The sequence below is a fragment of the Ctenopharyngodon idella genome, chromosome 22 (assembly GCF_019924925.1).
Source record: "Ctenopharyngodon idella isolate HZGC_01 chromosome 22, HZGC01, whole genome shotgun sequence".
Classification (NCBI taxonomy): Eukaryota; Metazoa; Chordata; class Actinopteri; order Cypriniformes; family Xenocyprididae; genus Ctenopharyngodon; species Ctenopharyngodon idella.
In genome coordinates, this window is record NC_067241.1 from 3182882 (window position 1) to 3206351 (window position 23470).

A 23470-nucleotide genomic window follows, 5' to 3' on the forward strand; every position below is an offset into this window, starting at 1 on the left:
TAAAACGCAGGTGGTTTTCGTCAAAAAATATACACATCTGGTGGGATGGAGGGTTAACCAGGGTGAACTTTGGGAGGAAACTGTCAAGGTGAAAAATGATCCTTAAAAGATAGGGAAACTAGAAGAGGTAAGGTGCTAATCATCATCCTCACCGACTTCTTTCTACTGGCTTCTTTCCAAGTGACCCACAGGACAAGTCCAAAAAGTCTTGCTATCTTGCAATTAGTTTAACACTTCTAAATAGTCATATTGACAAGACTGACACAATTGAAGACCAGAGCTCAAGCCTGGGTTTACCTTCGCATGCTTGACAATATGGCACAAAAACATATGCAAACACCTTTCACTCGCCATGGCGATCTGTATCACATACTTATCCCAGCTGGAGTGCAAGTTGTCCTTTCTAATTTCAGGAAAGAAGGATAGGTCAGAGCCATTAAAGGGAGCTTTTTTGTTGGGATAAATGTGTGCGAAGCAGGTTTCATTTCTCTCCTGCTTTTCCTGGACGCACTTTAGAGGAATCTGGGAGCAAATCAGCACTTTCCTTTGGCTCAACCTCAGTCAGTTCTGTGGGAGTATTTATGCAGACATTGATATGAAGTGGAAGTTTATATCTTTTTATACTCAGCACTTTGTCAGTGGAACGGTCAGCCTTTAATTTTCCTACCAAAGAGGCAGGTAGTCAATTTTAGCTCTTAATGAGACTGAAAGAGTTGCATTTTTGTACTTGAAGGGAGCTGTTGTAAATGGTCCTTGTTGGAGGGTTGGGTTTGCTTGTCTGTAAGCATTGCCTGGTAGACTTCAGTTAGAAGCAAATTTTTATTTTCAGACAGGAAGTTAAGGGGGAAAGGGATAGAAACACAATGTAGGCTGTATTCATACCTGAATCTCCCACATGAACATGAAGCCTCAATGTGTCTGAAGTGCTTTGCAGTATGTTAATCACTAGGCCACCGCTCCAAAAGTAGGAACCAAACCCTCCCCTACACTGAAACAAATTTCACTCAGAAATTGCTAGTAAATTTCACAAGCAATTACGAAGAAAGGGCAAGTAACACTAACACATTGAATTAAAGGTGACATTTTGAAGTAGAAAGACTGAAATATGTACTCCAATAATCCAAAATAACTCTGTAATGTACTTGAATAATCTTTGTGAATAATCTCATGGCCTTAAAAACCTTAAGACCGCAAGTCTACATCAAGTGTGCCATTTAGAACAGGGTCATTGTAGAAGTTTTCTAGTAATTGTAAGGTTGCATGGTTGAGTTCCACAAAGGGAATTACCATCATGTCCTTAAAGGATTAGTTCACTTTCAAATGAAAGTTAGCCCAAGCTTTAATCACCCTCAAGCCATCCTAAGTGTATATGACTTTCTTCTTTCTGATGAACACAACCGGAGATATATTAATAAATATCATGATGCATCCGAGCTTTATAATGGCAGTGAACGATATCAACTTACGAATAAAATGGAACTGGCGACGCGTCAGTTAAGCTTTTTCCGTAAGTTGAATAGGGAAGGCGTAGGACGTAACGTAAGCTTTTTGAACTGCAAGAGGAGTTGCACTTTCTTCATAAGTTGAATACGGAAGATGGTCTGGCGGAAGCTAGATATTTTTCATAACCTGTTAAATATGGATATTTTTTTTACACAAATGCATCACTTCGCTTCAGAAGGCCTTTATTAACCCCCCGGAGCCATGTGGAGTATGTTTATGATGGATGGATGTGGATGGAAGCACTTTCTTCAGCTCATTGGTATCGCTCACTGCCATTATAAAGCTCGGATGCGTCAGGATATTTATTAATGTATCTCCGATTGTGTTCATCAGAAAGAAGAAAGTCATATACACCTAGAATGGCTTGAGGGTGAGTAAAGCTTGGGGTAATTTTCATTTGAAAGTGAACTAATCCTTTAAGTCACTTTGGGTAAAGGACTACTTGTAAAAATGATTGAACCTATCAAGTGACCTTCATAGATGCATGTACATGCATTGTAAAGCTAGAGGCATCTGTGTTTCTGACCTCTTTCTGCTTATCCCTCATCATGTCCTCCTTTCATCTCTATGTCTTTGTCTATCTCTTGAATTCATCCTCACTCCCTTCTACAGACTCCCAGTCTTATCTGTCTTTCTTCCTCTCCAAGCCTCCCAGGAAGTGCAGCATTTCGTTTAGGGTCGTAAACACGCTATTTGTGGGCTGGGGGGTAGTTAGGTGCCCTTTGAAAGCTTTTGGCTGTGAATCAGGAGTTCAAGGCTGGGTGCGCGCCAGAGTCTCTCTCTCTCTATCAGAGTCTCCTCTGTGTGTCTGGAACTGAAGCTGTTTGCCTTCTCTTTTACACATGTTCTGTCTTTCACTGTCTGGATGTTTCTCTCTTACTCCGGCTGTCTGACTGGCTAATCCTCTTTGACATTCGCTTGTGTTGTCATTTCATCAGTAATAGATAATTAAATTAAACTGAAGAGGCTCTAATTTGTTCTGGTTGGTGTGACAAAACACTGGACATCTCTGGTATCATCTTGATATCAAGCACTTACTCCATTCAAGCTTTCAAAGAACAGCTGTACAACCTATATTGGTATTTAAATCATCACCGTTGTCATCCCCTACATGTGTTTTGGCTACACGTCATCGACTAAAACGTATGCACATGTTATTTTACTTCCTAAAGTAAAATGCACGCCTGAGTCCGAGTTGCTGGCTCATGCCAAAGTTCCAGTGCAACTAAACTCAGACCACCTCCTACAGGTAGTGTCAGGTTCGTTGCCCCAGCGCACTCACGTGTCCATATGACATTCACATTACCAATTTTTCATGCAAACAGTGCTTTGTTTTGAACTAAACTGCCAGTGTGAAAGCCCCCTAAATGATATCTATTCGAGAGACTCACCTTGGCCTGACCTAACAACATTGGCTCAACCAATGGCATGAGTTTGGGTTGGGACTATCCGTTCTAAATGACCAATGAAAAGAGGATGGGATTGTTTGAAACTTCTTGTGGTTGTGTTTAGCATTACTAGTGGTCATATCGGTCCAAAGTTGGTCTATTAATGGGCTTGGCTAATATATATCAATCTATCACCACAAAGAATGGATCTTTTTCCTGAATTCTGATATCTTCTGTCCCATGTAGAGGAACATGGTACTTAATTTATATTTGGGTTCACTTATCAAAGATCTCTCCATTTGTTTGCACATTCACAATGTCCAAACACGTTGTTTGCTGGTGACATGCTTGTATATGAGTCCCTGGTGTTATATGGCTTGTGGTTAGGGAGCAGGGTTTCCTGTGTTGGGTCCAGGTGGTCCGGCTGTCAGTGAGTGGGATGCCAGTGGGAGGAGGGTGAGGGTGTCAAGACAGATTCAGAGTTGAAACTTTGCACAGCTGTTCACAAGGTCAACCCTTTATAAACTGTGATGAAATCTCTTTACCTAAATTTATCTCCTCCCTCATCTTCCTTGTTTCCTGTCCCTTTTCCCATATCATTATATTAATGCCATTACACAGATTTATTATTGTACTCATTTAATAAATAGCTCTTTGTATGAAAATGTTTGTCCACTCAGAAAAGCTTGATTGGCCAAGGCCCTGACACATGGTGGCCCTATTTTTTTTTTTTTTTTGCCAAGTCACCACCCATATCACCTGACTCATCTGTCACAAGCCTTGTCTTTCAATGGTCTATTAATAAACTAATGGTCTCATAGGAGGCTTTACACCCTACTGTGATATTGCTGGTGGAGCCATTACTGCATTCTGTGTGTTTTTCTGTGTATAGGAGGCTTCGTTCCTGCCAGCTTTATTTAAAAGTGTTAAGTTACACATGAAGAGAAAAATCTTTTCGAAGTCACTTTTATCCAAAGTGACTTCCATTGCATTCATCTACTCACAATACATTTGTCAGTTAAAGGATTAGTTCACATTAAAATGAAAATTACCCCAAGCTTTACTCACCCTAAAGCCATCCTAGGTGTATATGACTTTCTTCTTTCTGATGAACACAATCGGAGTTATATTAATAAATATACTGACACGTCCAAGCTTTATAATGGCAGTGAACGGGGCCATCGAGTATTAAGCTGAAGAAAGTGCATCCATCCATCATAAACGTACTCCACGTGGCTCCGGGGGGTTAATAAAGGCCTTCTGAAGCGAAGCGATGTGTTAGTGTAAGACAAATATCCCTATTTAAAACGTTATAAAGTAAAATATATCGCCTTCCGTATTCAACTTACGAAGAAAGTGTAATGTCTCTCACGGTTCAAAACGCTTATGCTACATCCTACGCCTTCCGTATTCAACTTAAACTGACACAACGTCGTAAGTTGAATACAGAAGGCGGTCTGGCAGAGGCTTTATGGCATTAAATATGGATATTTTTCTTACACAAATGCATCACTTTGCTTCAGAAGGCCTTCTAATCCCCCGGAGCCGTGTGGAGTACGTTTATGATGGTTGGATGCACTTTCTTCAGCTTCATACTCGTTGATCCCATTCACTGCCATTATAAAGCCTGGATGAGTCAGCATATTTATTAATATAACTCCGATTGTGTTCATCAGACAGAAGAAAGTCATATACACCTAGGACGGCTTGAGGGTGAGTAAAGCTTGGGGGGATTTTCATTCTAAAGTGAACTAATCCTTTAATGTTTTACTTGGGATTCAAACCCATGACATTGTGGTGGTAGTGCATCGCTCTACCAGTTAAGCTACTGCAGCCAAAAACTATTACTTAACATGATTTATATATATAAAAAAATCACTTTGTTGTGTTCTAAATGTTTATATATCTGCTTTTTTAAGTTACATTATTAATTTTACTAAACTTTTACTAATGTTGTGTTTCTTATTGATGCTTTTCCAGGTCGTAATGAGTTGATAGCAAGGTACATAAAGCTGAGAACAGGGAAAACCCGCACAAGGAAACAGGTAATGTGATAGTTTTTCTAGTATCACTTGTTTGAATTGGTACAACAGAGGTCAAGTCAAATGCTATGACCATATTCTGCTTTAATTACATCATTCAAGATACTTGTAATTGATTCAGTCATTAATTCAGTCTACTTATTTTTTTGGCTTGTTCATGAACTTGATTACAGTAGCTATGCTAAACAATGTATTTTTATCAAAACAGACTGTTATCTCTGTTTTGATTAAACTACAGTGGGAGCCACTGCACCTTGTTTGTGTATTATAATACTTCAATTTTAGATTTTCTGCATTAAAAAGTAATTTTTTGTAAGTATTTTTGTTTAACTGATTGAAATAACAGTGAACTCTATACTGACACCTATTGGTGTGGATGCTGCAATGCACAAAAGCAAACATTTTCGGTTTTGCCATTGTGAGATTTTTCTCATCACACTGTTCACAGGTGTGTTTGTCACACATGATTAATGTAGTATTGTTGTTATTATTATTGTTGTTATTATTATTGTTCTATTATTATCTGCACTGAGGGGAGAACAGCCCTTATGTAAAATAATACTCTAGGCAATTCTAGGCAAATTCTAGGCAAATGGTATGACTCATGTGAGTTAACTTGAAACATATTTGGCAAAATACTATTCAGTTATTTAAGCATACAACTGGAAAAACTACATAGTGCAACTTTAATACCACACTATAAATAGAAACTCACTGTAACAAGTGCCAGATCGGTGTGATAAACAGAGTACGCCTATTTGCCTATATCTAACGCCGGGTTCACACGGTACGATTTTGGCCGTATGAGAAAAATTTTGTGAATCCTGAAAGATTCCTCTGATTCTAGGCCAAAATTCTTTGATCGCTAGTTTGCCAACAGCCAATTAATGACCATTGCAAATTTAGTTTTTAGTTTTTCAATGAAACTGTATGAATTAAACAGCTCATAAACATACTTTATCACTGTAAAAAAAAAAAAAAAAAAAAAGATTGGAAAATAATTCCATGTTTAACAAGACATTTCTCCTTAAACAGAACCTTTTTGGTATAAAGTGTTGAGTCAAGAACCCTGGGGTTCTATATAAAACCCCATTGAGCCTTTATTTCAAAGAGTGTTGTGATCAATACATTACTGTTATAAAAAATGTACAGTCTTAAGTTTCATTGGTATAGTCTAAAGTTAGTTGTTTTGACAGATTTGTTGTTAAGATATATGTTTGTTGGATGATATCAAATGTCTGTGGCCCTGTTTTACCTCAGGTGTCTAGTCACATACAGGTGTTAGCCAGGAAGAAAATGCGGGAATATCAAGCAGGCATTAAGGTATGGCTGTGGCGCCACCTGGTGGCTTCTTTTTTACTCACTCTCTGTTCAATGTCCCTCTTCTCTTTTCTTTTTTCTCTACCTTCCTTTCTCCCTCCTCTGACTTCCTTCCTGCAGGTGTCTAGCCATCTGCAGGTTCTTGCACGGAGAAAATCTCGCGAGATTCAGTCTAAGCTGAAGGTATGCGCCTCACTGCAGTCTTCTCTGCTCTGACCTGTGCTGTTAACAGTATTCAGAATGCCTTGGCTTTTCCTTAAGTCACCAACCCTTCCTGTCTGTAACACGTCCTGAATGTCATAATGACTTGTGATGTTTAGCATTCAGGTAATCTTTGCTGTGCACAGGCATTCATTGAAACAAGTACATTGTGATGGAATTGAGCAGCATGCTTGCAAAGTAATGGCACCCTCTGGTGGCTGACTGAATATTGCATCACTTTCTAGTTGTGTTGCTATGTATCAGAACCTGATTTCACCAAGTGCAACTGGATCAGCATCTTTCTTGATCCTGGAACAACATTCCGATCAACCAATCAGATTTGAGGGACAAGATTACAGTTTATGTTTAGGCTTACAATCAGGGTTAGGTGCTTCTACATCAGTGTTACATCCTTTCCCTCTGATAGGGATCATTTATGGGTAGGGTTAGGTTTAGGGGGAGGGATGGGGTTAGGACTAAATTTTCGAACAGGAATGTTGTTCCAGGATCAACAAAATATGTTTACCCCAGATTGTGTCTAACTTGGCAAAATCAGGACGTGCTGCTATGCAGGCAATGCCTGATTGAACCAAAAATTTATTTTTTTTATTTTTTGCTCCCACTCTAACTTATCTTGACCTTCATAACCCAAACCTCTACTCATCTCTACATTTTTTCTGTGATTTAAATGTATACTCAGTTTCAGGGCTTACATTTATTGAAGCATTGTACTATTATAATTTAAATTTGGTGTAGTAGCACTACCTGTTTTGTTTTGATTAATCGCTTCTGCTTGTATAATTCTCATTTGTATGTAAATTTGCGTTAAAAACAGACTAAAAATCAACCAAGTCAACCAAAAAACAAAATCAGACCAGCAAACCACCTTAGGCTGGTTGTTGTCTTGTTTAGTTTTGCTTTGTTTCGCCCCACCAACACCTTTATTGATTGATTGACTGATTGATTGATTGACTGATTGACTGATTGATTGATTGATTGATTGATGGATTGTCCAATGTAATTTCCAGCAGAAATACTTCATTCATTCATTCATTCATCTATCCATTCTATAATGTCCAAAACATTTTTTCAGCAGAAATCCTTTTTGTTGACACTTTTCATAATGCACAGTAGTTATTGTTTTATTTAACATTGTTCTATAAACATCCTTTTTTGATATGTGAGCAATATCACACTCGTAGCCATGCGAAATGGCTGTATATCAGCACAGCTGTGATACGAGTGCTGTAGGTAATCTCAGCATGCTGATATACAGCCATATGTATATCAGCCGCATGGCTACGAGTGTGATATTGCATTCATACAACAGTTTGACAGCACGAGTGTGTAAATAAATAACAAATAACAATGCAGTGTCTTTAAAAACCCTCTTTTGTGAGGAACTACTTCCTTCCACCACAGATTCAAATCTCAAGTTGACAGTTTAACAGTTGAGCCTCCGTTATTAATTATAAAACGTCACTTTAGAACTAGTAATGAAGGAACGTTGAGTCACTTCATTGAAGCTTATTGTATTTTGTAGATTATTATGGTATTATGAGAGATCGATCAACTAAACAAATGTATTACCTGCATCTGAAAGCATTCATTCTTCAGGTCGATGTCCATAATATTATATCCATTATAAAAATCTGTTTGAATGTCCACTGAGGAAAGCCATATCTCTGTCTTTGTCCTTTTAAAAGTTAAGGGGATTTCCCACAGTGCTAAAACAACTTCCTTGTTCTGACTCACTCACTTTGCCGCCATTTAATGGTGTAATAATGTAACTTTCACTGATGCTATTGACAGACCCTTTCTCAATACCAAGTATAGCATATTATTTATATAAAATATTTATTGAACAACAATATTTAAAGGTCTAGTGTGTACTATTTATGAGGATCTATTGACAGAAATGCATCTCATACACCGCAGGTCACCTTACATGTTAAGTCGACATTTTGCGCCAACATGTTTCTACAGTAGCCCTAAATGGACAAACTGCTTTACAGAGGAATATCACATGGCTCTCAGCCAATCAGATTCGAGAACCAGAAAGAACTGTTGTATAAGTTAATAAATATATATATATATATATATATATATATACATACACAAGCACATTCAGATTTTTTGCATGGTAAATAATTCTGCTTTTTTCAGCCTGAGTCTGATAAGATAGGAAGTAAACACATGACCTCCTTAAAGATGTGAAATGGAGAACTGTGATTGTTCTTTAAGGAAGTCACTTTGTTCCAACAGTGGGTGAAAAGGGCAATGAATGGAGTAGTTGAAGAGCACTATTCTGCGGTATCTGAACATACAGTGTCAGAAGAGAAAGCACAGGCCTCTCGGCATACCTGAGTCATTTGATCAGTGTGTCATCTGATCTGTTTGTCTCAGCAGCAATTTTTAACAGTTTCTCTTCCTTTCAATTTTAGGCCATGAACTTGGTAAGTGAAATGTTTTGTAGTCTGCTTTGCCTGCAGAGCCTTATCACCTGCAGACGCTCAGCTTTCACTGATTTGAGCTTCAGTTTGTGCAGTTCAGTGCTTTGGCTGCCAATGTTGCCCGTCTCACAGTTTTGATGAATTTAGCAACCACTATTGCTGTTTTCCATTTCATTTTTGGCTTAAATATTTGTTTTTTATTGCTGAAAACTCATGTTTTATTTTGTCATTACTTGTGAGGTTTTATTAGATCAGTGATCTTTTTTGTTAGTCTCTATGTAAAAATGTGTATAAAACTCAGACATGGACTTAACTCTTAAAGGGTTAGTTCACCCAAAAATGAAAATTCTGTCATTAATTACTCACTCTAATGTCGTTCTACACCCGTTAGACCTTCATTCATCTTCATGAAGCTTCGAAGCTTCTTTTGTTTCGAATCAGTGGTTCGGGGCGTGTATCAAACTGCCAAAGTCACGCCCCCAAGTGGTGAACCATTGAAATTTCGAAACACTTATGACGTAACGAAGCCTCGTTTACTGAAATCACGTGACTTTGGTAGTTTGATGCGCGCTCCGAACCACTGATTCGAAAAGAAAATGCTGTTTTATGGTTTACATTGCATCTTTGATGATGTAAAAACACTTTATCTGTTTTATTTATCACTTTATTTCCTGGTTGGGACAGATTTCTGTCTCCTTCATTCTGTCTATTTCTTTGTCTTCTTTTTCTTGACTGAATGTTTAAGCTGTTCAAATGCTCTGTGTATGTAATAATGCATTTTGTTTTGGTGGCTGAATTCAAATGCAAGCGCAATATCATGCATCACACGTGCCCTTAGAAGCATGATTTTTGCATGTTTGTCTAAACCATTTAGAATGTACTGTATATCTTGCACTAAAATTACAATTCAAGGTTTATGTTTGGGAAGATTTTTTGTATTTTTATTTTTGAACGAAGTCTCTTTTGCTCACCAAGGCTGCATTATTTAGTCCAAAAATACAGTAAAAACAGTGATATTGTGGAAATATTATTGCAATTTAAAATAACTGTTTTCTATTGTAATATATTTTAAAATGTAATTTATTCCTGTGATCAAAGATGGATTTTCAGCATCATTACTCCAGTCTTCAGTGTCACATGATCCTTCAGAAATCATTCTAATGATGATTTGCTGCTCGAGATATTTATTATTATTATTATTATTATTATTATTATTATTATCAGTGTTGAAAACAGTTGTGCTGCTTAATATTTTTGTGGAAACATGATCCATTTTTTCGGGATTATTTGATAATATAAAGTCCAAAAGAACAACATTTATTTGAAATAGAAATCTTTTGCAACATTATAAAAGTCTTTACTTTCACTTTTGATCAATTTAATGCATGCTTGCTGAATAAAAGTATTAATTTCTTAAAAAAAAAACTTACTGGCGCCAAACTTTTGAGTGGTAGTTTACATATCCTTGAAGTCTGTTTTTCCTAAAGATTGCATATTGTCATATACTAAAGTAAGCTATTATTAATATTTCGTATTACTAAAACACATTATTATTATTATTATTATTATACATTTGTAACTTGAAAATGTCTTCAAATACATTTCTTGCACTTTCATTAAGAACCATAACTATAATACTATGTTATAGAATGCAGATTAGTTAGAAATTATTTACTAGATATGTCATATGTTAGAATGCTATAATATAATATAATATAATATAATATAATATAATATAATATAGACAGAGTAATCATTTTAGTAATATTTGTGTGTGTCTGAGAATAATTTATTACTATTAAAGAAATTCCAATTGTAAATGCATTTTAGAAGTGGTATTATGAAGTTTCTTTCAATCCTTTTCCCAGTAAACTGCTCCTAATGAGCCCTTGTTGCATCTTTCTCAGGATCAGGCTTCCAAAGACAAAGCCCTGCAGAACATGGCCGCTCTGTCCTCCGCTCAAATCGTTTCTGCCAGTGTGATGAAGAGTCAGTTGCCTCCTCTTCCTCAGCACCCCTACCCTCCTCCAGCCAGGGTTAGTTCAGAATCCAAGCACCAGTCAGTCACCCTCGATTCTCTAACTTAACCCAAAAACTTCCATTGTTCTCTGTTTTGTTGTGTAGTTTTGGCCCGGCCCCATCCCAGGACAGCCTGGACCTTCTCAGGAGTGAGTATTTCTATGAGACTGACATCTGATCTAATCACAGCATTGTTGTAAGAGCCTGCTGATCTTTCTCTGTGTTTTTCTAGCATCAAGCCCTTTGCACCGAGTCCGTACTCCAGCCTTCAGCCTCCACTGCCTACGCCCATATCGAGTAAGAGCAGTGCTGGGATTATATCTGAACTCAGACTGACCCCGCGGCCTAAACCAGCATGTTTCTCAATAGGTTACGAGCAGTTGCCCACCCCCCTCCCCCCGACCACCACTGCCATGCCTGTGTGGCAGGACCGGACCATTGCCTCCGGTAAACTCCGCATGCTGGAGTACTCTGCCTTCATGGAGGTCCAGAGAGACCCTGACACTGTGAGTGAGCATTTTGCAGAGAATATTAGAGACACCGGTCATGCTAATGCCGTTCCCATATAGCGTCAATACCAAGACACAGCAAAACTTCCAAAGGGAACATAATTATTAAAATTAAAAACCATCAAATGTGAAGTGTTGCATAAGGCATAAATTATATAAGATAATTTGACGATATATTGTCCTTTTAACAGTTAAGGGGTTTTCTGTGCCCTGACACTGACAGCGCTAGTGTTCACAACAGTATCAGTCCTTTCAAAATAAAAGTCTTCGTTACTGATTGACTCACTCAAACAGTCTTTGCCACCATCTGACTTTTCCTAGTCTGTTTTACTTGATCTCCATGAGATTATGCATTCTGTTGCTGTTCACAGTCAGGAACTATTTTTTTTCCAGCGGAAGGAAGGCTTTTAGTGATTTTACTTCATGAAAGTTGCATCGATATATACATATATTTGCTTTAATATTTGTATATATAGAATAACCGTTTTATAAAAGCAACAAGCCCCGTGAAGCCATGGTTTACAGTGAATTTATAACAGCTAAGGGGGTTTTAGACACTCCGCTCCGTGTCATGAATAACACTGCCCCTTAGCTGTTATAAATTCACTATAAACCACGGTTTCTTGGGGCATATTGCCTTATTTAACAGTGTTTTACTGTAGAAATACACAAAATTTAAGGTTGAAGATCTATTGCAGTTTTTCTCCGTATATAGTCAGGGAACTTACAGTAAATTACAATCATTTTTTACAGTGTACTATTATAGTATTTATTAATATGTTGAATTTTTTTTATATATATTTTAAGTTTTAAGTATAATTTTAGTTTGTTTTAGTATATTTTTATGTGCGTTTGTCATTTTGATTTTTTTTTATGATCAATCAGTTTCAAAAATAAATACAAAACCTGTCCTAATTTAAAGAAAACAAGTTGACAAAAAGATTGAATCCAATATTTGGTGATAAAATAGCATAACAAGAGATTTATAAGCTATTATTTTTGTAGGCCAGTAATTTTTGAGAACACCACAAGTGTGACTTTGTGCCATTTTGTACAAAATAAAAGCATTTCAAAACAAATTTCCTTCACATTAAAGCACACTAGTGTGTTAAACAGTGCAATTTCTTTCATTTTTTATTTAATATGTGCAAAATTATCCACAAATAATGTTTTTTTTTTTTTTTTTTTCACTCAAAAACGGAGGCATGTAAGCTCAGATAAATAAGGCCTATGATCGATCAGTTCTAAAAAGAAATATAAAACCTGTCCTAATTGAAAGAAAGCAAGTTGACAAAAAGATTGAATCCAATATTTGGTGATGATGTAGCATAATGAGAGATTTATAAGCAATTTTTGTCTGGGAACATCACAAGTGTTAAAAATTACAAAAAGTATAAAAAAAATTTTGGAAAGTTGTTAGACACTGGGTGAGTAAAGTCATTTTCGGGTACGGGAAAATCCTTAATTATCCTTAAAAATATTTTAATTTCAATCATTTTCAATAACACTGTTAGGGACCGTTCACACAGAACGTGATTTTTCATCCCACTGTGCTGCTTTTCCATTGTTTTTCAATGAAAACGCGCTAGACAGACGTCTTTAACAATCGCACTCGAGTCTTTTGCAGCGTCTCGTGCATGACACAACGTTCTAAATAACGCGCCGCTCCAGTTAAAGAAGTTCAAAATGTCTTAGACCTTGTGCTTTTTTACATTCCACTGCCCTGAGTCTAATAGCAAAAGCGCATTCTGTTTGAACCGGCCCTTACAAGACTAAAACATACATAATATGTTTCAGGAATGTTGTTTCAGGATGTTCCATGCGTTTGTTTCAAGGCGCATTAAATGTTACTTCTTCACTTGTTAATCCACAGTACAGCAAGCACCTGTTTGTCCACATCGCCCAGACAAACCCCTCGTACACAGACCCTCTCCTGGAGGCCGTGGACATCCGTCAGATCTACGACAAGTTTCCAGAGAAGAAGGGAGGGCTGAAAGAGCTGTATGAGAAAGGCCCTCAGAATGCCTTCTTTCTGGTCAAGTTCTGGGTGAGATTTTCTGTTTATCTGTACTTTCAAAATTGACAATATTGAAAACACTGAAGAGTGTACAGTATGTTATGCGTTTGTACCTTATAATTTTAAATATTAACCCATATATCAGTAAGTTTATATCAGTCCCAACAGCTCTATTGTCCTGCAGAATTTAGTTCCAAAAACAATCAAACAAACCTAAACTACTGTTGCTAGTCTTCGGGTCACATGTAAATGACATGTAGCTGGTCTATGTCACACATTCATCTCTTTATATAGCTGAGATAATAAGATAACTGATTTTTATGTAATCTGTTTCAGGCTGATCTGAACAGTAGTAATGTTCAGGATGGCGCAGGCTCGTTCTATGGCGTCAGCAGTCAGTACAGCAGCGCTGAAAACATGACCATCACTGTGTCCACTAAAGTCTGTTCTTTTGGGAAGCAGGTGGTAGAGAAAGTTGAGGTGAGTTCACCATTTATTCATAATTAGGCAGCCATGGTTTTGTCATATACTGTAGATGGTCAGTACTGACAATAGTGGTTTCAAAGAAAAATCAGCATCTATAGTTTGACTTTTTGACCCCTAGACAGAGTATGCTCGTGTGGAGGGCGGGAGGTACGTTTATCGGATCCATCGCTCACCCATGTGTGAATACATGATCAACTTTATCCATAAACTCAAGCACCTGCCAGAGAAATATATGATGAACAGTGTCCTGGAGAACTTCACTATACTGCAGGTAAGCAAATGTGAAAACATTTTTAAAAGAATTTAAAGGTACAGTTTTGTCCCTCTAGTGGTTAAAAAACAAAACTGCATGCATTTTGCAGACAAACATTGTTTTGGTTGTGCTTCGGCTCTGTGCGACTGTGCGGATGAATATGATTATCCTACTGCTCATAAAACATTCACTATGGCTTAAGAGATAAAAGCAGTTTAGATGGAAAGGATCTTAAGCTGACTAACTGAAGACGTTACTGTAGCTTTAGCCCAAGCCATTGTTGATTCTTGTTTTATTACTATCTCTGTCACGTTCTCTTTTTGCCAGCAGACTCTCCTCTGTATGGCATTTGTTTAAAACAGGTGATTCCCCGGAGGTTGGAGATTTAGCTGCTCCATGTCAATCTTTCTCGCTCATTGTGACAACTAACCTATGCCACTTCCATCCCACTCGGTCTAAAATATAAACACTTATAACGGGCTTACCATAGTGAATCAGGGTAAGACAAAAACAAGCAACAAAAATTGAGTGTCTGATTGGAGCACATTTGGCTTTCGAGGGAGTTGGATGGTCTCAGCAATGCATTTGCAGTATAAAGCTCTGTTCTTGCTTGATTCTCTCTCTTGAGGGATGATGGACGTGGTGAGGGTTCTCTGACTCTTTTCCTGAGGGATGAGAGTCAAGTGTCTGCACTTCGTGGTCCAGGCCCCGTGTCTGCTGAAGTTGCACGGTAGCTTTGATTGTGGGATCGCAGGTGGGTAGGGTTGAGGCGTTATGTTAAAAAAAGGAATCCGCCTCCTCTGCATTACCATGGCCAGTGCATCGGCCATTCAGCGGACAGGTAAGACATCACGTGATATACATTGTGCAGCACGTAGAGTTTTCTTTTTGTATTAGATACACAAGGTTAGGAGTGAGGGCCAACCCCCTTTATGTTTTGTGTTCGGGTTGAAGATCTTTTATTTCATTACCTTTGTTTTGTTGGATTAGAGGTTTAATACATGAGTTAGACAACATCTGGAGTCGTAACAAGGAAAAAAGAAAACCTTTCTTCTTGATGCTCTGATCTCACACTCTGGCCTCTCTGGACTGTCAGTGATGCGGTCGTAGAGAAGTTACGGAGGAGAAGTCTCAGTCAGCAGCTTTCAGGAGATATATCCCTCTCTGGGGGTTTGTGAGGGTTGTAGGAGTAATATTTGCCGGAGAGGGAGGAAACATATTTCTCTCTTGCTCTAGGCTTTCTCCCCCTTCAGCTTACTCTGATGTTGGGGTCTGCCTTTATGGACCTGCAAGAGTTTTCCAATGGAGCAGTTAAAGAGGTGGATCACCCTCACCTTCTCTAGGTTTCTGGGCATGGAGATTAGGGCAGACACAGATTATGTCTGCTCGCTTCTCTAGGAGGACCCTGCTTAATGCTTACATCCTGCTTTTGTAGGGGCTTAGGCACAGAGTAAGAGTGTGAAGTCACGATGAGATAATGCATTCCGCTATCTTATCTGGTCCAGAGCAATGCTGTTGTCAGCATGCTCCTCAGGGGCTTAGGTCCAAAGAATGGACTAATGATAAGTGAGATTTTGAAGTCACGATGAGATGAGGTGATCCTCATTCTTATCTGGTCCAGAATAGAGGTCTTCACAGGTCCACTTGAATCCAAAAACCATAGGGCCCAGACACGGGTTGGGTTCGCTATTAGTGGCCTCGGGTCTCAGGTAATTTAAAATAAATGTGCTTTTCCCGAATGGACCCGAGAAGACCCGGATTCTTTTAAACTATGTCGGGCATTTAGCAAAATTTTATTATTTAAAACAATTCTATGACAATTCAATTCTTTTTCTAAGTTCCCTCTGAATCCGCACTCACACGTGCAATGGATTATACACTGTTGCTCCCGCATTTAGACTCAGTTGCTCAGTTACATTTTTGCCCAATTTCACTTTAATCATCTTATGGTCAGGTAAATAACATTACACCAAAAGTTATAGGATCTAATGAGGTTACATTGATGAGTGATTGACATTTCAGCACTTCAGCACTTACTTGCGCGTTCAAGTCAAGTGCATTTTTGAGAAACGCACATAGAAAATGAACAAACGTTTGTAACCTCGCACACAGAAATCCATCTTATAGCTATGAGATCCATCAGGAAAAGCCACTCGCTTCATTACGCTGCGTGTTCATGCAGGGCTTTTCTTTTTTGTGTGCAGAAGCCCTTTTCTAGAGATAAGATAAATAGCGTTGCAGACAACACTGGCAAATCCAAATCCACTAGTCACAATTGAAAGCTGAATTCAGAAATAACCTGTATCATCGGGCAGGCAATAATATAAAGTAATAATAAATAATTAAATAAATAAATGAAAGTAGCCTAATGGAGCAGCGGCCAAATCAGTCAGCAGGACACTGGGATTTTTAATGCCGCCGGGTCGGACTTGGGTCTATTTTTATTGGGTCTGTCTCAAGTTGGGTTTTTCTTTTTAAAAAATAATTTATGCACGTCGGGTTCGGGTAAGAAGTGACTCCGGTCGATTCGGGTCGGGTACAGATTTTAGGACCTGAGAAGACCTCTAGTCCAGAGTAGTGCTGTTGTTCAGGATGCTCCTCTGATGTAAGGTCTGCTTAGGGTCGCTGAAGCTGTTGGTCACGATGAGATGATGCGACCCGTTCACTTTTATCAGGGCCCTCTCCCTCAGGACCCTTTATCAGGGTCCTGATCTCCAGTTTACACTGGAGGTAGTAGTTTGACGGGAATACATTGGATATGACTAACAGGTAAAGTGTTTCCCTAGGGGTTCGGTGGTGAAAGTCTTTCGGTAATAGGGAATTTCAGAGAAAGAAGTGGTTGTTATCGACTTGGGCATCCCTCTTTCTCTGTGGCTCCCTACAGCTGACGGAGGTACTAGCTTTGTCGACACGCTTCTTTGATGATCAGCGATGGAAAGCATGAAGGTGTAGAGCTGCTGTAGGTGCTGCACTACGCTGTTCTTTCGCTAGATCTCCCGAAAGTACTATTTCTCCTTATTGCTATTTCTCCTTCAGGAGAATTGAGGGTGACAGTTGAGAGCGCACTGCTCTCTCCTGAGGCTTCTTCTAGTCCTTAAGGACAGAATACTCAATTATATGCTTCATTTGGTTAGGTTGCCCTTTAGATGAGTAGAGTTTGACAGCTGAGACTTCCACTCTCTCACTTGTCATCCTCCCCAAATAATCATATTGGGTAGGTATTGAAGCAGGATTGTGCTCCTTGTGATTGGGTTGATCCCCATCCCCAGGCTACTCGAAAGTCGGAGCTAGGCTTTGTGGAATGGTTTTTATAGCAGTTAGTGGCCCATTCTCTGTTGCCTCTCCAGCTCATTATTCTGGTTATTTTTGGAAGCTGAGGAACTCTTCCTTCGCATGTTCCCTTCAGTACCCTGTTCCCTTAGACTTGTGTTCAGGTCTGGTAGGATTATGTGTAGAGTTGCTGTGAGCGACTCCATATTTCATCTATTGTCTGGTTTGGTTGCTTGATATGTAGTATTATGAACTTAGCTGAGGCCATGTCTATAGTCCCCCCTGTTAGCTCTGCTCTTAGTGGCTCTGGACTGTCCAGTAGCTGTGGCTCAGTCTGGTCTAATGAAACAGTCCCTGTCTCAGAAATGGTTGAGCATGGAAGATTCAGTTTTTTTCTTTGCACCTATAACACTGAGCCTTCTAGGGAGCAAGGCCGTGGTGTCACAGGATGTGTCCTATTTGGTTGCTGACGTATTTAGGTTACTCTAGGTCAAGGCCCATCGAGTCCTTCAGTGCTTTAGCCTGAGAAGATTGGGCTTGCTGACCTTCAGAGCACACAGGAAGGCATTGGTCAGCATGGTGTAGTGGATATTAACATCCCCATAGCATCAGCAACTCACACAGTGTTGAATACCCTTGAAAGGGAACATCTTAAGCCTGGTTTAGACTGTCAGTCCAAATCTGATTGGAATCCTATCATATTTAACAAGTGTGAACAGCGAATCCATTTCAGACTGACATCTCTAATCGGATTTCTCAAGGTTTCTGTCACTTTCTCACACCACTTAAAATGTAAACATATCAGACGTTATAGGAAACATGCTGAAAGTTGCTGCAAAAACAAGGTGGTTGTTTTAAGTGCCAGTCGAAAATGACAATATAATGGAGACATGTTTTGAGGCCGGTGGAGACAACAGCATGGAATAAAGCTGCTCATACCCATACCTTATGTTTTTGCTGCTGCCTCTTATGTAGTAGTCCAGCATGATGGCTACATATTGTCATGTTGTAAAGAAGACAACATCTGTATTGCAAACCCCTCCATGTTGCTGTTGTTGTTGGTATATGGCTACAATGCCGCATCATTGCCAGAGAAACCAATGCAGATATTCCAGAAAATGAAAGAGCACCAGGGGACACACAAATCAGATCTGAACAGTAGTGATTCATAGTGTGGACAGTCAATAATTTAGATCAGATTCCAGTAGGATACACATAATAAGATTTGGACTGACAGTGTGAACACAGCCTTAGGGTTCTGTATGTAACCCCTGTTCCCCTGAGAAGGGAACGAAATGCTGCGTCACGTTGCCATGCTTCTGGTATGTCTGCACATCTTCCTTCAGACAATTCAAATCTGATGTCTTGTAATGCAGGCACTCTTTTATACGCTTAGGGGCTCCATGTGACATCGTCGGTCTGCTGTTGGCCAATAGATTTCACATGTGCTTTCAGACACCGGGTCCCACGGGACACGTCCCCATAAGTGTTAGCAACTGACGCAGTGTCTCATTCCCTCCTCAGGGAACTGGAGTTACATACACAACCTTAAGACATTTGTGTAACCCTTAAAGGGATAGTTCACCCAAAAATGAAAATTATCCCATGATTTACTCACCATCAAGCCATCCTAGGTGTATATGACTATCTTCTTTCAGACGAACACAATCGAAGATATATTTCTAAAAGTCATGAAAGTCATCATTATGGTTGTAATATTGTCAAAATAAAATGTATTTCCAAGCGTATATCATGCTTTCATTAGAGTTAGTCTGACTGTATAGTTTTCTATTACACTTTTCCCTAAAATGTTTTTCTCCTCCCCAGGTTGTCACAAACAGAGACACACAAGAGACTTTGCTTTGCATTGCGTTTGTGTTTGAGGTGTCTACAAGTGACCACGGAGCACAGTATCACGTTTACAGACTCGTCAAGGACTGAATGACCGCTGTGCCCAAACACCTCCAGACGCTGGTCATCGAATGCGTACGAACAAAAAGAGGAAAAGAAATTAGACAAACCTGAAACCATCATGGACAAAACACAAACCGGGATCCTCTGCACTAGGTTGTGTTGTATTTTTAGTCATGTTCCTTAAAAGGAAAGGAAATGTACTTTCAGGGATAATTCTATTTCTTGCTTACTGTTTTGTGAGAGGAGAGGTCTTGAAAATCTGTGGTGGGTTAATTTTGATTATGACCCTTGTCATGTTTATGGTACTAGACTCTGAAGGCACAAAGGTCTTTTTAAAAGCGATCGTATTGAATAGGAAAGGAATGCTGGTTGATACAAGTCTTTCTCTAATCAGGAACTTTGTGATAGCATATGTTTGTTCTGACTGTCCTTTTTTCACAATCTTTGGCTCAGACACAGAAGCCTGCTACCTCTGACCTTTGATCGGGGTTCAGATTGTGCTCAGAAGGATGCGAAAGTCTTGTAAATAAAAACAGTTTTGTATAGGAAAAGACACTGAATGTTTGTTGTGATGGAAAGCGCAAGTTACATGAATGTCACACACTTTTGCAAGTTTTGCTCTCGATTTGGCTTGATTTTCTGTTTTGGAAAGTGCAAATGTGTGAGTTATTTCTACCTCCTGGTGTTACATGGATATGCAAAGTGCATTTGGAGTATTTTTACTGCAAATTTTTGGTTTGAAAAATGGAAGCTTGTTTCTGCCACGGAATAAAAAAAAGAAATAAAAAAGATAATTGCAACATTTTTTCACTTTTTTTCTCCCAATTGCGAGTTTATATCTTTATAAAATTTATAAAAATGAGTTTATAAAAATGCGCAGTTTCCAGAAAAAATGTTGAATTGTGAGACATAACTTACAATTGTGAGGAAAAAGTCGGAACTGTGATTAAAAACTCACAATTGCGAGAAAAAAGTGGAAAAATCTGAATCGTGAGATATAAACTCACATTTGTAAGAAAAAAGTGGCATATAAACTTACAATCGTGAGAAAAAATTAGAATTGTGATTAAAAACTCACAATTATGAGCAAAGTCAGAATTGTGATCAAAACACAATTGCAAGAAAAAAGTAATAATTGTGAGATATAGACTCACTTTTGCAAGAAATAACATAATCGCGAGGAAAAAGTCTGAATTGTGGAATATAAATTCACAATTGCGAGAAAAGAAGTCAGAACTGTGATAAAACTTGCAATTGCGAGAAAAAAAGTGGAAAAGTCTGAATTGTGAGATAAACTTGCATTTTTGCGAAAAAAGTCTGAAATGCAAAATATAAACTCGCAATTGCGAGAAAATAGTTAGAATTTTGAGATATAACACAATTGCAAGAAAAAAGTCAGAATTGTGCAATATAAACTCGCAATTGCGAGAAAAAAGTGGAAAATCTGAATTGTGAGATATAAACTCACATTTGTGAGAAAAATCTGAATTGCAGCATATAAACTCACAATTGCAAGAAAAAATTAGAATTGTGAGGAAAAAGTCAGCATTGTGAGATATAGACTCACTTTTGTCGCGATTACTCCCCTGGTGGAAACAAGCTTCCATAAAAAACCATTTAGCCATAATAATTATTGTGAAAGACAGTACATATGCATGGTTTTACTCGATTGCCCTCATTTTGAGTGCCTTACCACTTTTGTGTCTACTTTCGCCATACTGGCGAGTAAGCAGGAAAGTTCAGGTTACATAGTCCAAAACAAAAGAGGGCAAATTCGTTATTTTATAATGGGGTTGCAGCGAGACAACACAAATCTCAGCATGTAACACTTGTTTTTAATTTCTCATTGTTTCAAATCTAAGAACTTTATGCTAATTACATCATCGCCAAAGCAATTACACTTAACTGGGTGCTTGAGTAATTTCCTAACAAAAACATTGTATTTTAATGTAAAATTGTAATATTTCAGTTTTTTGAGTGTGAAAAGGCATGTCATTGGTCAAAACAGGATTTTGAACAGCACAAAGTGAAATTAACCTTTAATTCCATATCAGAATGTGCAATAAGATCCAGGCTATTCCAATCCATGTGTTCTCAGGTTCTTTCATTAATGTAGAAACACTCTAGGTTTGGAATGTTAGTATTTACAGTATGTGGATTCATTACTCTTTTTATTGTTTATGATCCACACATGGCATCCATCTTGGTGATGACGGTTTATCGATTATTTTTTAAACCCACAATCGCCTTCAGTGGTTAGTACATATGATTTTAAAGACGAGCGCCTTGACACTGTGTCAGACGTAATCAGTAACAATCATCTGATTATTTATGGCATCATATTTTGGTACATTTATATACATTTGTTCAATGCATTATGAAGAGCACATGTTGCATAAAGAGGACTGTCTATTTAGTTGTACATTGAAGTCTAATCTGTAATATCTTAACCAAAGAATCAAATGTGAATAGCATCTGCCACAAAACCCAGTCTTGCCTTATGATGTACTTTTTAAAATGACATTTTAAAAGAAAAATCATACTTTTGTGTGAGAGTGTGTGTTTTTGTGTACTTGGCTGCATATGTGTGTGTATGTGTGTGTGAGAGAGAGAGAGAGAGAGAGAGAGAGAGAGAGAGAAAAAAAAATAGAAATTCTTTTGAAATTCTACAAATTGTTTTATGTATATTTTAAGAATGTTACAGGAAAGGTTTTTATGTCTATTTTTTTTTTCTTTTTTTTTTTCATCTTTATTTTATTTTATTTTATTTTTGCTTTGTTCCAATATCATTTTTGTTCTGGTTAATATTAAATAAGGGTTGTAACATCTACAGTGTTTCATGTATTTGCCCATTAAAGTGACATTGGAGCCCTGGAAGTTAAAATCTCCAAGTTGCTATTGTTGTTATACATTAAATCCAACAAAAGCACATTTTACACTATAATGTAATGATATCATTAGGATAATTAATACTGTTTTATAATTACACTACTCTTAATGAGGTCACGTTTAACTGCATGTATTAATGATATTAAAGAACATTGGGAGAAAAAAATTCTAACATCTAAACCTGGTTTTATTCAAGTAAAAAATATTATTTTTTGTATTATTCAAATCACTGAATCATCCTCAATACCTAAAATGGGTGGCGTATTCTGGGGGGATACAACCATTCAAGAGGCTGTGGGGAGAGGTAGTGAAAGTGTAGGTCTCATTTCTTAGTTTTATGTTGAAAGGGTGTTTGTTGTAAATATTTAGATCAGGTAACTGTTCATATATTCTTTCTTTAGCTCACCGGCAACACGGCCATGTTGTGGGAAATCTACTCGCCTTCAGATAGTTGATATATTTCACATATTTACAATATTTGGAGGGGCTTTACGGTACATGTTTAAAAAGTTGTTAAGCGTTTGCTTGTTACATTTGTGTTGAAATTTTATGAATTTAATTTTTCATAATCTGTCTGTAAATGTTTGTATCTCCCAGGATACGTCGCCAGTTTGGTGGTATAAATTCATTGAAAAAAAGAATGATTGTTTGGCAATGCGTATTACAACATTATAGCCAGATTTTTTAAACATTTATTCTGTCATAACTTAAACTAAACATTCTTTTTAAAAGTCTGTTGAACAATAAGTATAATGCCTATTCATGAATATATTAGCCTACTTTATCATATTTAATACGCACAATATGACCAAAACTTTGCTGAAAAACCTGTTGTAAACAATCTACTTCATGCCTTCTGTACTCTGATTGAGAGTTCTTACTTTTTTTTAATCAAATAATGTATTTTTTTGCTCAGAAATCTTTAATGATTTTTATAAAGTAAATGCAAGATAAACATTAACTGTACTGAAGCAACTTGTGTTTACTTGATTATTCATACACCATTTTTTAAAGGTAAAAATGAAAAGTTGTTTTTACATTTATTCATGTTAATGTAAATGTCAAATATGACACAGCAGGCCTTTGGGGGAACATTTATTTGTCCATCTTTCAATTATCATTGATTTGCTATGAATTACATATATATGCCATAAAAGGCTGATGTATACTCAACAAAAAGTAATCCTATAGTGCATTACTCAGTAA

At 37.8% G+C, this 23470-nt stretch overlaps 1 protein-coding gene across 7 annotated transcripts in view; it reads left to right on the forward strand.

Annotated features, from left to right (window-relative positions):
- The window catches only part of tead3a (TEA domain family member 3 a), a 46948-nt gene extending 24518 nt beyond the window's left edge, over positions 1-22430 (forward strand). Inside the window, exons 2-13 of one of the 7 annotated variants that reach the window (XM_051880736.1) lie at positions 4872-4936; positions 6194-6256; positions 6374-6436; positions 8899-8910; positions 10815-10943; positions 11032-11075; positions 11159-11223; positions 11296-11432; positions 13309-13482; positions 13789-13932; positions 14057-14209; positions 19289-22430. In XM_051880736.1, coding sequence (XP_051736696.1) covers positions 4872-4936; positions 6194-6256; positions 6374-6436; positions 8899-8910; positions 10815-10943; positions 11032-11075; positions 11159-11223; positions 11296-11432; positions 13309-13482; positions 13789-13932; positions 14057-14209; positions 19289-19402 — 1163 coding nt within the window. In that variant the 3' untranslated portion in view covers positions 19403-22430. Of the gene's footprint in view, positions 1-4871; positions 4937-6193; positions 6257-6373; positions 6437-8898; positions 8911-10814; positions 10944-11031; positions 11076-11158; positions 11433-13308; positions 13483-13788; positions 13933-14056; positions 14210-19288 lie in introns of all 7 variants that reach the window. The other 6 variants (XM_051880733.1, XM_051880730.1, XM_051880734.1 and 3 more) reach the window with 6 other exon arrangements.
- Positions 22431-23470: the final 1040 nt, after the last annotated feature.